Source organism: Danio rerio, chromosome 23 (assembly GCF_052040795.2).
Source record: "Danio rerio strain M-AB ecotype USA chromosome 23, GRCz13ab, whole genome shotgun sequence".
Lineage (NCBI taxonomy): Eukaryota > Metazoa > Chordata > Actinopteri > Cypriniformes > Danionidae > Danio > Danio rerio.
This window is the reverse complement of record NC_141043.1, coordinates 20,562,605-20,579,210: the sequence shown is the minus strand read 5'-3', so window position 1 is coordinate 20,579,210 and position 16,606 is coordinate 20,562,605. Positions and strand designations below refer to the sequence as shown.

Genomic DNA, 16,606 nt, shown 5'->3' with positions numbered 1-16,606 from the left:
TATCTCTGAACGTAATATGCGATTTGTTTTTCATGCGGAATGTGAGCGGATACGTTTAGTTATTAAACATAATTAAACGACTGATGAGAGGCAAATTCATTAGATTAATGTGGTACTGACTCGTTAGCCCGAATCGGTTCTTTTGAACACTCGTTTAAAATAAGTCTGCTCACAAAAATGCAAAAATGTATTACGTCAAATTGCGTAATGACTTATCTTAGTGTGGCATATAAAACCAAAAAGTGCATTATTATTGGATTTTTTAACTGTAACGAAAAAAAGAGAAGCTTGTTAATCTTTAGGTAATATTCACCAAGTACCATATTCACAGATGAAACTTGCAATAACCAAAAACCATTTCATCCTGCAACACTAAAGAAATTCAAACATTATACCAACAACGTAAATCCAAGCACTAATTTAACCCGTTTTTTACTTGAAACCTTTTACTTTAAACCGTTTTTTACTTGAAACCTTCAAGATCCAGCAATCCCACAAGGCCCTTATCATTTTTCGGTATGTTTATTTACACAAATATTTGTTTGTCTTTTGTTTTTTGCACACCCCTGAGCCCTTTTTCCATTTTTGTATTTTAATTGTTCTGTACTTTGTTCTTTAAGCATTAATACAAAAAAAATACATAAAATAAAATAAAATAAAGTGTTAGGAAATGACTGGAGAAAAGCATTAAATTTGAAGTAATCAAACATTTTGAGCAAACTTAATGCACACAATAAACAAAAAAACACATATAATGTTAAATTTAGTGCAAAAAAAATCAACAACTTAATAACATGAAATAAATGTAAAATAAACGATAATTAATAAGAGCTTAATTAGAAAAACCTATTTGTACATATATAGTACTATAGTTTGTATTGAAATATAATGAAGGTCAAAACAAACAAAATACTTTCCCAATATTATTGGACTCCTATATGCTGCAAAAAATGCTTTTATTACTTAGAGTTTTTGTCTTGTCTTAAATCAAGCAACATTTTCTAGACAAGTAATTAACATTGTGTCTTGTTTTAAGGAATGATATATCAAAACTAATAGAGTTTTTACTTAAAACAAACACAATAATCTACCAATAGGGTAAGCAAAATAATCTAGTTTTTCCTTCTGGCTTAAGTTTATTTTGCTTACCCCATTGGCCGATTATTGTGCTTGTTTTAAGTAAAAACTCACTTAATTTATGGCATATTATTTTTAAAACAAGACAATATGTTTTGCTTGTCTAGAAAATGCTTCTCGATTTAAGAATTTTTAGACCTTTGAACTAGAAAGTAAGTAATAAAAATCTAAGTAAGAAACAGATTTTTTGCAGTGTTTAACTTTTACATTTTTACAGGATACACTACATCTTATTTACATGTTAAAATGTGGCTCACTCACAAATTGTGATCATATTTGGCCGTCTGTTGCATGCAAAGGTTTGCTCTAATAAGGTTTGATGCAGTTTTCTATTACCAAACGTGTATATTTCTGTATTCTGGTTGCTGCTTTTATGTGTCAGCTCATATAAACATTATTTAGATGATAAATATAACTTTCTTTATATTTAAAAAGGCTCAAATTTAAGAACAACCCTTAATAACAGATGATATCAGAATTTTCATTTCAATTAGCCAATTAAATTAAAACTGCAAAGACCAATTCAGTCTGACGAACACAGAGTGACTCTTTTGGACTTGCTTTGTGAATCGACTCTTCTGATTCATTGCAAAGATCTGACATGTGGAATTGCTTTCATCAATTAAATATTTCTATATTACATGATACTTTACCTGGACAATGTAACATAGCTAAATAAATCAAATTTAACAAGGCAAAGTCCAAGGTTAGCCAACCGAAAACATTTATCATAAACAGGAACTGGGTGGCTTTTATTTACCATATTAATGTGCCAAAATAAAAACACCCCTCTGCAACATTGAATTGAGCATCACAGCAGAAGTATTTGGCCATAGCATTCGACAACAGCAGCACTTTTCAAAGTCAAAGAGTTTGGGGATTTAAAAAAGAAACGATTATTTAATACCCATGTAAAGCGTCTGACCTCAGAAGCTTACAATTTGATCTCTGCAATATCTATAAATCACAATTGAATGTCAATGTAAGCAGGAATACTATGACAATATACAGTAGAAAACAATGTCACGTGACTTTATAACATTATAATGCAATAACATTAGTACTCAAACAAAAAGGGCAGCTTTTCTTTGACGGGGCCCTTTAACACGCATACAAAATGTATACTTGTGCACTGCAAATAAAAGTTGTGAAAGCACACAGAACTGGCTTTCTCTGTATCAGTACAATCAGTCCACCGTCCTTGATGACACCACTACTGTGCCTTGGGTACCTCACTTCAGTGGACACTCTCAGCTAAATCTAAATAGTGTGGTTCAGTCCTCAGCTAGAGTTGTAGACTTTCTGAACATTCACCGACCCAAAATAGATAATCATTCTCTGCAAAAAAAAAAAAAAAGAGGCTAAAATGCAATCAATTCAGCTCAGCAAGTCAAACATTGTGGTAACAAAAATCACAGAACTCCTCCTGCGATTAAAAAGGGTTTCCATTTTGGCTAGAAGTCATCCTTAAATCTCATTTCCGCAGCCCATTTAATGCAAAGTCTCTGATAAGCGACAAGTAAACGAAACAAAATGTTGATAAAAGGATGTTTTGAGTGTCAGTCACTGTGTATAAATAGTTAAGGAAAGGGAAAGAGTCTGTTTTGTTCCCCCGCAGAATGCAAGCATAGAGATGCCGGGTGTTTGTTTATTCACTTGGGGTCCTCGATGGTACCTTTGCTAAGGTCTGTCATTTTGGGGTACTTGACTTTCTTCTGGTCCAACTCGTTCTGAGCCCACAGCAGCAGTTTGAGGAGTTTGGCCAATTTGGGTGTCGACTCTCTGTTTTCGTAGTCCAGCACCGCCTGGTTGACCTCACTCCACACCTGGTACACAAGACCACATGATGTCTGTCAGTTACTGGCAGATTGAAGGATTAATGGACTTCATTACCCTCTACAAATATCACCACTTGCATAAAATGGCTGAAATGTGGTTTGCTTATAAATCTTGTAGAGAAAACAAGGGATATCAGCAGAAAAAGAAAGTTGGGAAACTTTAGAATAATGGTCCATTCATTAATGTTAGTTAATATATTAATGAATGTTAGTTAATGTATTTATTAGACATGGGCGGATATAAGTTTCTGACAGTATGATGACCTTGGATAAAAATATCACGGTTTCACAGTACACCGGTTTTGTGATTACTGCTCTAAAATAAGTTCTTTTTAAATGTCTGGGTAAAAATAATAATAATTTTCCCTCCCTGAAGTTGTGCTTGTTAACATTAATTAATGCACTGCGAGTTTGCATGAACTAACGTTATTAAATTTAAACAACATGAACAATGATGAATAAATACTGTAATAAATGTATCACTAGTTGTTTGTTTATGTTCGTAAATACATTCACTAATGGACCATTATCTTAAAGTGATACCAAAAATTGTCTAGAAGGAAAAGGAATTTTCCTAAAAAATATTGAATTTGAGCTGATAAATGTAAAAGTAACACAGGGAATGTACATTAAGTGCATGCGTTTAATTTCAAATTCACAATATTGTTTGTTCGGGTTTTTATTAACTTTCCAAAGTACCTTACAATTCTGAGGAACAACAAACATACTACTTTCCCCCCAACAAGAACTAAAGGAATAGTTTAGCTAAATTTGAAAATTCTGTATTCACTTACTTTCCCTTCATATATTTCCTCAAAAAATCTTATTAGATTCAGCAGAAAAAAAGAACTCAAAGGTTTGTAACCTTTCAAGAGCAAAAAAGTAGTGGGAAAATGTAGTTTTTTCAATGAGCTTTGCATTCAAATTGATCAAAATGTGAAATTAAAGACTTCTGATTGTAACAAAATATTTTCCGAATAAATCTTTACATCTTATTTATTTTAAAAATATTCTTTTAAATGTTTTTTTAACATTAATAAGATATATTGCCTGAACAGCAAACATTTGCATATTAAAAATTTATTCTTCAGGAGGTGACTGAAGTTATAATGCATAAATATATAATGCTGCTCAGCTTTAACATTAAAGGAATGCGTTATAATTAGGCCCACACGGAATCTGCGCGCACAGAATTCAGCTGATTTTTAGCCCATCCTTGATTCTGTTTATTTACTTGTGTAAATGTGTGTAAATTCATATTTATTCAGTTTTCAAATTAATTTCAGTAGTATTATTGACTAATTAGAAAATATTTATATAATCTATTTAAATACAATTTGTAAAGTAATATTTTCTGTCTTTTAGTAGATATATTATATGAGAGACTTGCTTTGTTTACCAAATAAAGTGGATCTAATTGGATTTGCATTGTAAACATTAAATAAAAGTTAAAAAAGGTATTACTTTTTATTTTATATATTAAGGTTTTAGTTACGATACTGCCAAAATCATTCTGCATAAATTCGCAGATTTTTACAAAAATTCTGCTCAAAAATAGCAAAAAATGTCCGCAGATTCCGTCTGGCCCAAGTTATAATTTAATCTATACTATAACAGAAAACATTTTAGTGAACTTTTACATTTTAATAAACGCCACAAAATATGCTGGAACAAACCAAGAATGGGTGTAACTGAAATCCTTATTTTACCAACCAGAGACATTTAGTTTCCAAAGCAAAATGGAATTAAAGCCAAATGATCAGCCACATTTGCAATAGACTGTTGGGCAGATATTAAGTTCATACCCTGCTTATAAAAATAACTACATTAAATAAAAATTATTAATTAAATTAATAAATAATAATATTCAATAGGGGTGTCACGATTTCGATTTTTAATCGAAATCGATCTAAATTTATGCTCAATTTCGATTATCGAATCAAAAAATAGAATCGTCGATGCTGCCACGCCCCCATGTCAGCTTGGCTTGCCAAGCGGGAAAAAAACAGGCTTGTTGAAGTGCTTGTTAAACTGCAGAAGCAGGAGACCCGTCGAGAGAACTTAAACCCTCTCCTCTTTCAATGAAGTCGCCGGTGTTTAAGCATTTTGGATTTCCAGTGAGTTATGTTGACATTGTTCGTGTTGTCGACAAAAAAAAACACAGTTTTGCAAGCTCTGCTATGTACATATTACGCACAGTTCGTCCGATAGACAACACCGGCATCGCGATCCTCCGCCCGCCCCCGTTGCAAATCCGCTTGCGAAAAGTACACACTCAGGCCCTGTTTACACTGTCTTTGTTTTTAAATGGCATTTTAGAACGACAACAATTTGATATCCACAGTGGCGTGTAGCATTTCTGAGCAGCCCTCCTTCCTCTCTGCCTCTGAAAAGGCACATCACGTGACCACACAGACACAGATGCACACAGCCATGCGCTCGAGACAGCAGGTCCAGGCAGTCAGAGGACTGCTTCAATCTTTCACTCACTTGTACTTAGTCCTTTTAGCGAACACCTCAGATACTGTTGGCTGGTTCCTGTTGGTTGTGCGTCTTTTTTACCGATGCCATTATAACGACACAGATCACTGCCTAATCACGAGTCCCGCAGAAAAAGTGATTGACAGGTGGTAATTATGTGTGTATCTTGCCTTTATTCATTTACTGTATGATTTGTTTATGGGTAAAACAAAGATTATGCAGGTCAGGTAGTTTAAACGGTAGGCTACGAATAATTAATTGATCATTAATTAATTAATTATTCATAATCGAAAATCGAATCGTGACTTTAGAATCGAAAATGTAAACGAATCGAGGATTTGGAGGATCGTGACACCCTTCAATAAATGAGAAGGAAAGTTACCTTCTGTCTCTGCATCATGTTAAGCAGATCCCCAAAGGGCGACTCTTCTGGGTTATCGAAGGCCAGGAGGGCGAGTGTGCGCTCCATCTCAGTCAGACACTCCCGGCTCTCCTCTCCCTGTTCAGCCAGCTGCGTCTGTGCAAACTCCAGTGCAGCCTCCGTTTCCCGCAGACGGATCAACTCGATCAGGTGTTGTTGCTATAGAATGAAAGCAGATCAACTTAACTGTTGTAATTATCAAATCATTAACTTGTGATTCAACATCAGACATCAGTCATTAAAAAAATAAATAAAAATTACACAAGAAATCAACATTTTACTCAAAACTGAACATGTACTTTTTGTTTACTCTTTCCAAGTGGTTCCAAACTTTTTTCCTCAGTTGAAAACAAAATAACATATTTTGAAGAAAGCTGAAAACATGCAACCGTTGACTTAAATAGTGGGAAAAACAAATACCATGGAAGACGGTGGTTTCAGCTTTCTTTAAAATATCTTCTTTTGTGTTCAACAGAAGAAAGAAACTCAAACAAGTTTGGAAAACGTAAAGGGTGAGTAAATTGATGCCAGAATTTTCAGTTAGGGTGATGTTGATGATGATTTTTTTGATGCCCTGACAGCAACAAAGGCTGTTTTCATGGCAATAACTTTTCAGTAATACATATACAATTAAAAACAACAAACAAATGAATACATGAATCAAATAAGCTTTTTAGCGTTATTAAATGATAAAAACATTTTCCTGGTGTCACTTTGCTAAAAATGTAATTACATAAAAAATCCTGCAATTATTAAAAGCAGGACAGTCCAGTAGAATATGTTTTTCAGCTTTGGGTGAACTATCCTTTTAACAGCAGATTATAAAACCAAAATCAAAAAAAGATCAACTTATTTACAGTAGATATTAGTTAAACATATTCATAAAGTCATGTAAACAGTTTGATTTGCTTTTATTGGTTTGATAACATTTTTATATTCGTAGAGTAGCTTCAGTGTTTAGATACTCAAATATTTCTTAAACCATATATTTTTTAAACCTAATATATATATATATATATATATATATATATATATATATATATATATATATATATATATATATATATATATATTAGGGGTGTCACGATTTCGATTTTTAATCGAAATCGATCGAAATTTATGCTCAATTTCGATAATCAAATCAAAAAATAGAATAGTCGATGTTGCCACGCCCCCATGTCACGTCAGCTTGGCTTGCCAAGCGGGAAAAAAACAGGCTTGTTGAAGTGCTTGTTAAACTGCAGAAGCAGGAGACCCGTCGAGAGAACTTAAACCCTCTCCTCTTTCAATGAAGTCACCGGTGTGTAAGCATTTTGGATTTCCAGTGAGTTATGTTGACAACGTTTGTGTTGTCGACAAAAAAAAAACACAGTTTTGCAAGCTCTGCTATGTACGTATTAGGTACGGTTCGTCCGATAGACAACACCGGCATCGCGATCCTCCGCCCGCCCCCGTTGCAAATCCGCTCGCGAAAAGTACACACTCAGGCCCTGTTTACACTGTCTTTGTTTTTAAATGGCATTTTAGAACGACAACGATTTGACATCCACAGTGGCGTGTAGCATTTCTGAGCAGCCCTCCTTCCTCTCTACCTCTGAAAATGCACATCACAAGACCACAAAGACACAGACGCTTACACAGCCATGCGCTCGAGACAGCAGGTCCAGGCAGTCAGAGGACTGCTTCAATATTTCACTCACTTGTACTTAGTCCTTTTAGCGAACACCTCAGATACTGTTGGCTGGTTCCTGTTGGTTGTGCGTCTTTTTTACCGATGCCATTATAACGACACAGATCACTGCCTAATCACGAGTGCCTCAGAAAAAAGTGATTGACAGGTGGTAATTATGTGTGTATCTTGCCTTTATTCATTTACTGTATGATTTGTTTATGGGTAAAACAAAGATTATGCAGGTCAGGTAGTTTAAACGGTAGGCTACAAATAATTAATTGGTCATTAATTAATTAATTATTCATAATCGAAAATCGAATCGAATCGTGACTTTAGAATCGAAAATGTAATCGAATCGAGAATTTGAAGGATCGTGACACCCTTAATATATATATATATATATATATATATATATATATATATATATATATATATATATATAAGAGAGAGAGAGAGAGAGAGAGAGAGAGAGAGAAAATGTAATGTACAACAAACGCATGTTAGTCAATAATATGCTTTACCTGATGATCAAAGTACTCATTTGTCATCAAGAATTTTTGATAATTAAAAAAAAATATATATAGATAATAATTTATTCTTTTAAGTATTTTATTAAGTATATGTCAGGAAATAAATATGTTGTTTCATTAAATATATCTGTTACAGAAAAGAAGAAAATTTTACCTGTTTTTAACTTTTCACAAAAGTTATTCAACCCCCTTAACCAGGGGCGTTGCTAGACCCCATTTACTGGGGTACGTGCCCCAGTAAAAATCATCAGTGCCCTAATAAATGCTTTGAGATAAGATTTTCTTTATATGCAAGTGTATTTATTAAGAGTGGTAATTCCAGAATAAAGACGTTAATCTCTATGTGCAACCGAACCAACGCTGATGACAGTAATGTAGTTTACTCATAAACAAAACTGAGCATGTGCACAGAAAAATAAAAACATACCCGCGTGCCTGACACTGCTCTGCTTCCGATGTAAGTCCCGGTTGTGAACATGCACGCCGAAAAAATAGCTGCACTGCTCACACGCTGCTTATGCCTTGTGAAACCGCAACAGTCTTTTATGTCCGCACGCAGTGAGTTTTGCAAGTCGACAAAACTAAAGTTTAAACAATATGATGGTGGTCTTATTTAAACTAAGCATGGCTCCTGATTGATTTTTTGTTTGAAGCAAAAGGAGGGATGATGAGTCAGGGAGGTAAGACTTAATAAAAATTATTCTCAATCAGTCGGGTCTAAGACAACACACAACTGATAATTCTATTAATCATCTTTTTTGTATGCTTTAGAATTGTCTAGAGAATTTTATTCAAATGAAAATTATATTCATGCAATAAAAAGTAAAAAAAAAAATAAATAAATTATATTCATGCAGAAGATTTTTTAAATTATCTTAACATCACTCCAGTTGTGTCTTTTAGATTGTTTTCCAGTTAAATGTAGGATTAATTTCTGTAATTTATTTAAGAGTAATAATTGTATGACGACAATAACACTGTTGTTATTTATATATGCTATATATATGTATATATAGGCCCGTAGCCAGGGGGGGTTTGGGTGGTTCGAAAGACCCCTTCTGACAAAGTCCAGAATTTGGCCCCTACATGAGCTCATTTGTCCCATTTTTGACAGTATGCCATGACAGATTGTGAAAATAACCAATCGAAGAAGACTTTTATTATTTAAACGGTCAAATTCTGACTGATGAAATGAGCTGGCCAATTTATTTACCTATAGGCTACAGTTTTTAATTTAAAATATTTTTTTGTTGTTTTTTAATTTATGATGGATGATAATAAATTTGCATTTAAAATAAGATTTTTTTTCTTCTAAAATTCTGATATCATTACATTAGATATAAAACGAAAATAACTTTTAATTAAACAAGTTTCTGTAAATAAAAAAAAATAGTATGATAAGCACTTTGACAAACATGTAGAAAGTGTTTTTGCTACATCAAAATGTGTGGTATGATGATAAACATCCTACAAGCTAATATAGCACAAAATAGTACTTAAAATGTCACTTAAATGCAGCATTTAAACCTAAAATATCTGAAAAAAGAACCACCCCTTTTAATAGGCTGGCTACTAACTTTATGTCTAGCAACTCTTCTACCCTTAACTATGGCCATCCTGTACTCAGAACATTTTTTCAGTACATTAATTCTAAACATAAACTTATCTTCACCTACTATGTAAAATATGCATTTATTATCATTTTCAAGTGCGAATTCCAAATGTGGGGTGACGTGTTAAAAGGGGTTTAAGGGGTTAAACACTTTATTGTCAAAAGCATTTGGACTCAAGCCACATTTAATCCACACAGTTAAATGTTACTAAAATTACATGATGTTTTGGTTGGCGGATTTTAGATTCTGAATGATGCAATAAAATTACATTGTTCAAAATAAAGACAAATGTATGCAGAGCTTTATTTTTAGACATTATTTAAATACACATTTGTAATGTAACTTGTTCTATATCTATATCTGTTATACATTTGTTTACACTTTATTTTCACCAATGGGGAAATTTGTCTTGAACCCTAGGCCCACTTTTGCATACACTGAACAAAAATAGACAACACAAACATTCAATCATCTATACAAATACTACAATTATTCACTCATAAAGGTGCTTGAGTGTATAGCTACTCCTATTATTTTCCCATACAATTCATTGAACATATGTAATATTTGAACTATGGTTATTATTCAATAATCTGCTTTACCTGAAGATGAAAGTACAGGTAGCGATTAGTGTCCAGCAGCTCAGGATGCAGACTGTTGATCAGTGCAATGGCCTCTTGAATTTGTCCCTTCAGGACCATCTCCCTTATTTTTATCCTTTCATCCAAAGAGTCCAGATCAACACTAGGCTCAATGCCCGATTCCATCCTGAACTTCTCGGCTGCCTCTTTAAACCCCTCTATGCACATAAAAAAAGAAGCAAAGAAATTAGGAAAACAGATCTACTGACACTTTTCACGCAGCTGCAGTAGAACGTAAATAAAAGAGAATGTTCAATTGACTGCCAACCTGTCACAAGATAATTCATGATGAGTCGATTCATGTCTGCCCGCTGAATGTGAACATTATTGAGCTTTTCCATCCACTCGTCTCGTGTTATGTCCTCTGGCTTTTCAGCATAACTCATCATGAAGTGTTCTGCTTATACAAAAAAAAAGGAATAGAAAATAAACAGGTCAAAGATAAAAATTAAGTTTCAACCATCAAAACAGCAACTGTTAGTAGCATGTGTTGTTTCATTATCTTTTTTTCTGAGCAACATAATAATGACTAGCATGTAAATCACTTTAACAATATTTACAAAAGAAACCTGATAAAAGCTAATATGTAATTCAGTGTAACAATTTAATTCAATTCAATTCAGCTTTATTTGTATAGCGCTTTTACAATGTAGATTGTGTCAAAGCAGCTTCACATAAATGGTCATAGTAACTGGATCTGGGTAGTTCAGTTTTAGTGTTTAAGTTCAGTTCAGTTTAGCTCAGTTCAGTGTGGTTTGAAATCATTACTGAGAGTCCAAACACTCAAGAGCAAATTATCGATGAGTAGCTTTTCAGATCCTGAACCATGCAAGCCAGTGGCAACAGCTTATGTACCAATTAATCTTGTCAGACATATTCAAACAGAAATTATTTAATGACATATAAAAGAAAATAATTAAAAATGTACTATTTTAGAACTTATATGTTGGCATTATCACTCAAACCTAAGTTAAAGATTCTAATGGCATTGTAACCTTAAATTAAAACATCACGCTTTCACAGAATTGTGATCACTACTCTAAAATATGTTCTTTTTAAATGTCTGGGTGAAAAAAAACTAAAGCTTTATTTCCCCTTTGAATTGAATATGTTTTATTTTGAGAAACTAATAAAATATTTTGGAACATTAAAAACATGTCAGGCTAAATAATTAAAATGAATCTGTTTTCATTACTTTCAAAAACACTGATTACTTCACAATTTAAACAGCATCTTTAAAGATATTTTCTGCTGGAGATACTGTTGTCATAAAAAAAATAATAATAATAAATAAATAAATAAATCTTACACATACCTTTGGAACAGTATAGCAGAAAATCTTGAAGATTTTAAAACCTTGACTTTTCCAAACCGCTGTAAACCTTGAAAACGGTTATCATTCCATGTCTACTCAAACCACTAGTTTTTACCAATTAAATGTTTTTGGGTTTTTTTAACAATTATAAAACTTGGTATTATTGTTTATTCTTATATTTACACATTTACTTAATTTGTAACCCAGCACAGATCAGCAGAAGTATATCGTTTCATTTTTAAATAAATATAGGTTACATTGAATGACAATGTTCTATTATTTAACTCATATTTTGGCATGATATTTGAAACATTAAAGTGCACAATTAACTTGCATATATTATAATTCTCATGTGTATAAATAAATTTTTGTCTATTTACATTGATGCAAAAACCAAAATGAGACTCCTCATATTTGACTTGCACGCATACATGCTTGATTAGAGTACAGATTCAGCTATTAAGTACACAGAATACGCTTTAGACAACATTTGTTTATACTACTTTTTATAAATCCAGCTATACTCTTCATTTAAGTTAAACAACGGAGTCAAATTAAATTATTTAATCAATGTCTGCGAAATAAACGCTTGATTTAAACATATTACTCTTTCACTTATGATTAATGTTAGCTATCAATTTATAAACATTGCAGAAATTGTAATAGAGAGCTAGCTAGGACACGAATACAGCAGCCTACAGAAAAACGATAACCGACCAACGAATAAACACCGAGAAAACACAAATCGAGAATGCTGCAAAGGCCAAGTTAGATGTCATTTGCGCTTAAGATGACCGGAAGCTCTAATTATAAAGGCCTGCATCATAACATTGAAGCCTGTGCCGCTGGAGAGAAGCCCACAACAGATTTAATAACGAACGAAACATTTAAAAACATGACGATTACTGAAGACATACATCCACCAAGCATTTACGCAGTAAGACTCGCTGTCGACAGTTAGAACGATTCGTAGATTAAGCAAAAATGTTGAATTGTACCTGAATGTGTACACTTTCCTCACCAGCACCTCGGGGAGAAAGGCCGTACTAAACTCTCGCGATGATGTCTAGGGTAAACGAGATTTCAATGATACGTTGACTGGATTGGCTGACGACCAAATGTTTTTAAATTGGGATAAAAGTATTTGGCTCCTGAAATTGTTGAATACGATTCAGATTTTGTCATATTAATTAAATATTTTGTTAGCTGTACATTTTATTTTTTCATTTAAAAAAGCCTTACCGTTATATTGCTACATCATGACTTGTTCTCAATCACTCTGACAATTAAAACACAACCGCACTTCGCTCGATCCTTACATTTTCATAAAATGTACCCGTTTGATCCATTGATTTGATCTGGGCATTCGTCACGATAACGGCTTCCCTCTTTGGTTTCCGCCCATTTTCCTTTCTAGATCGTCCGTGACGTCATCGCACGACTCCCATTGAGTGGAGACACTGATCATAAGACCAGGACGCGTATAATCGAGCACCGTGTGTGTATTTCCCTGTTTCCGAAGGCCATTTAACCATATAGGAAAGCATTTCAGAAGAACCGAAGATCTGCACACGACCTGCGTTTCTCTCTTTGACGGTAAGAAATGAAAACGCAGCCTGAAGAAAATCCTATCTGTGCGTCTCAATCCTGCCACACATGCGTGTTGCCCTTGCTCGTGGATTAGTACTGTTGTAGTAGGTTTTTGAGCGAAATAGCTTAATACTGACAAGTGAATCAGCATTAAAGGGGTAGTTCACCCTTGATTTAATATTTTGTCGTTTTTTTCTTCTTAACCTCGTGTCGTTTGAAATGGCTTTATTTACAGAATTGACATTTTGGAGATTGACAGCTTCAGTCGCCATGCACTTGAATTGTATTTTCTGTACACTTCCTTGCATTCTGCTGTTGTTGGGTTTCCTTCGTAAGCAGGAAACTCATAATCTCCTTCTGTGCATTCTAGGATTTATTAATGGTCGTATAATCTTTACATGTAGGTGAACTATCTCTTTAACCAGCAAACCAATATGGATGCTGAGCGCAGGGCAGGGAGATTAAAGGCTCTAAATCTCCAACCGGTCAGTCAACACGGAACCGTTTGGCCTCCATCGGTACTGAGCCTCTGCCCAGCATCCTGTCAGCGGTATTTGCGTTCATCCGTCATATTTGGGTTGCCGATGAATGTCAAACAAGGATTTGCTAATTATCATGGGCAAGACACTAGCAGTTGTTTGGCTTTCATGTTTTTCGAAAGAAAGGAAGTGAAATGTCGGGTCTTTCTGTGGTAATCTTGGTATCTACCTCTTTTAGAAGTAAATATAGGAAAGAAAAGGCATACACGGGCTGGGGTAATCTGGAAGTGAAGCGTTCAGATGCAAAAAAAAAAAACAAAAAAAAACTCTTAACTGTTACTTAAATGCTGTCTGAAAATTTCTTCTAAAATGAGCATATTTTCAGCCTTCTATGTATATGTTCAGTTATTTCACTTTAAAGGCAATGAAAAGAACTTATTTATTACTATAAAAGAAACAGAAGTCTTAGAAAAAGGCTAACTTTAGAACAAAATATCAAATGGCATTTAGAGGTTTTTTCATCTAAACTCTACATATATTTATAAATAAGCCTGCCATGGTGTTTTAGGAATGTGTCTTTTCATTTGATGATAATTTTCTAAATGTATGTATTTTTATTAAGCATTTAATGAGGAATCGCTGGTCATGTGAGTGCTGATTAGTGACTCATGATGCATAATAACCACTTGACTACTTTCGTTTTCTTATAGTTTATTATAAACTTCTCGTCAGCTATTGAGTAACTTTTCTTGATTGGAAATTTGACAGTGAAGTAATTTTGCAGTCTGGAATTTCAGTTGCCTCCATCGTTTACTCAAGTCCTTGTGTTTTTTCCAGAAGTTTTAAACTTGTGTTTTTCTGTGGAAGCTGAAAAATCTATTTCTGGAAAAAAAATTATATTATTATTATTATTGTTGTTGTTGTTGTATAGTACTTCATTTATTTAATTGATGCCTGTATTTTTATGTTATCTATTGCAAGCATGGATTAAAATTTGCATGGTACGACAATTGCTGCATGTTAAATATAAGTATACAGTCTTTAAAAATAGCAAACCTCAGCGTATCAGCAAACATCTCCAAAAATAGTAGCAGTAGCAGTTTTGAATAGTGAATTACTTTTTACAGTAACATTTTATATATATATATATATATATATATATATATATGTAAGAATCAGCTCTTTGGTTTAAATCATGTTTAAACTTTGGGGATTCGAATCAAAGATTCGAACATGATTCACATAGAATTATTTAAAGCTTACACTTAACTTTAGTATTTGTCCAGCAAATAGAACGTTTAGTGTAAAGCAATTCTGTATTATATTATTACGTGGCCAACAATAACAATATAAAAACAGTATCTAATTATTTAATGAGCAAGGTAGCAGTATCTGAAGCTGAGGCATTAACTTATAAAGCACACAACACACCAACACGGATCTTAAAACGAAACAAAAGTTTATTGCTACTCTATAACACAAAGTACTAATCTACGTAAAACAAACAAACGCACATACATACACACACGCACAAGCAGTTTGAGGAGAGTTTTGACTGAGTGGATTTAACTTCTAGCCTTTGCTAAGTTCTTAGCATTGCAACCTGAGAGAAACCATAAAAGCAGAGAATTTCGCTATTCTTTACTACTTAAACATAATTCACACCAGTGTCAGCAATGGATAGAAACCTTGTTTGTGCTACTTGCGTTCTGATGGAATATTGGTTTCATCGACTGGTCCAAAGGGAAATCCCGGCGAAGCTGATTGGTCAGCGTAGCAACTTCAGTGACGTGATGGAATTCCCTTGTCGGTGAAGAGGGGTTTCCTTAGTCGGTTGCTAGGGATACGGATGTTGGACAAGGCGGCGTTCGAAGTCCTTCCTGGGTTCCTGTAGTTATGATGAGTTTCAGAGTTTGGATGTGTTGACCCGATGGCTTGTTGTTGAAGCGGTTGCACAAGCAGATCGGGGGTCGAGCCGGCAGCAAGTGAAGGTCGCGGTCTGCTCCGTGATGTAACGAGGCTTCCGGCGAGGCGATGTAACGGCCACAGCACGAGAAGAGCGACGTCCGGGCAGCGACGGCGGTGACGACTGGCAAAGATGACCGGCAAAAGACGACGATGAAATTTCTTTGTTCAAAGTTTTATAGGCTTTGGTAGAGGCTGGGTCTACACAATGCTTGTCCAATCAGATAAGGTGCGGGGTGGAGTCACACCCCAATTCTGCCCTTTAGGAGGCCGGGTTGACACCTGGTGTGGGTGCTGCTTTGATAGCATAGTGGTTAAAATAAAGTCTTATAACGTCAACACTTTTCATAGTATGGTTTCTTCATATAAACCAATGCATTTAAAATGTTCCTAGCTTTCAATCGATACCAAACATAAAGTATTTCACAAACATTCTGTAGATTTCATTTGTCACTGAGGGCTATTACTCAAGAACTATCTATAACAGTTTTGTTAAACACATGGAACATGTACACACAAAAACCTACAGAAACATAAAGCAAACATACATTACTCAAATAAACTGTTTTACTTAAATGTCCATTAAACTTTGTAAGCGTTTCTGATCGCTTCTGTGTCTGCCTGAGAATGTGTATTCCTTGCAGACGCCAAAGGACAAGCGAACCAAAAGGTACTTCTCAAAAACCGGTTTGGTGGGTTTTGATTGTAGAGCCTCTTATTGTTTTAGGGTGTAAAGTTAATTAACACGCAACTGTGATGTTGACTGGCTAGGTATACTGTGGATTTGCCTTTTGCTGGGTGCCTGTGGATTGCTTTGAAAATGAAATCAATCTCAGACTCGTAGGCACCAACCAATCTTTTAAGGATAACATGGTCTGTGGCTTGTTCGGTTCTGGAACGATCCGTTGACTCACTACATATATA

The 16,606-nt window shown here is 34.3% G+C and overlaps 2 protein-coding genes across 9 annotated transcripts in view; one reads left to right on the top strand and one right to left on the bottom strand.

Annotated features, from left to right (window-relative positions):
* Positions 1–1,861: 1,861 nt before the first annotated feature.
* Positions 1,862–15,831, bottom strand: gid8b (GID complex subunit 8 homolog b (S. cerevisiae)). Of its 7 annotated transcripts, none has more exons than XM_087306001.1 (5): positions 15,406–15,831; positions 10,602–10,730; positions 10,295–10,491; positions 5,839–6,036; positions 1,862–2,963 (listed from the first exon to the last, which is right to left on the bottom strand). In XM_087306001.1, exons 2-5 carry the CDS (start codon positions 10,720–10,722, stop codon positions 2,790–2,792), a joined length of 690 nt encoding a protein of 229 aa, XP_087162127.1. In that variant the 5' UTR covers positions 10,723–10,730; positions 15,406–15,831; the 3' UTR covers positions 1,862–2,789. The 7 variants fall into 7 exon arrangements, with proteins under 7 accessions (XP_087162127.1, XP_087162122.1, XP_087162123.1 ...); XM_087305996.1 differs by lacking the exon at positions 15,406–15,831 and adding an exon at positions 12,985–13,035; XM_087305997.1 differs by lacking the exon at positions 15,406–15,831 and adding an exon at positions 12,891–12,998.
* dnajc5ab (DnaJ (Hsp40) homolog, subfamily C, member 5ab) overlaps positions 13,088–16,606 on the top strand; it is a 36,668-nt gene continuing 33,149 nt past the window's right edge. For both annotated transcript variants that reach the window (XR_015523374.1, XM_087306795.1), the window contains exon 1: positions 13,088–13,244. The gene's annotated coding sequence lies outside the window, so the exon portion shown is untranslated. The remainder of the gene's footprint in view (positions 13,245–16,606) is intronic.

Coding starts and splice junctions, on each gene's coding strand:
- gid8b (XM_087305996.1), bottom strand. Junction 10,492..10,601: donor CATGAATTATCTTGTGACAG/GTTGGCAGTCAA, acceptor TTATGTGCATAG/AGGGGTTTAAAGAGGCAGCC. Junction 6,037..10,294: donor ACCTGTACTTTCATCTTCAG/GTAAAGCAGATT, acceptor TTCATTCTATAG/CAACAACACCTGATCGAGTT.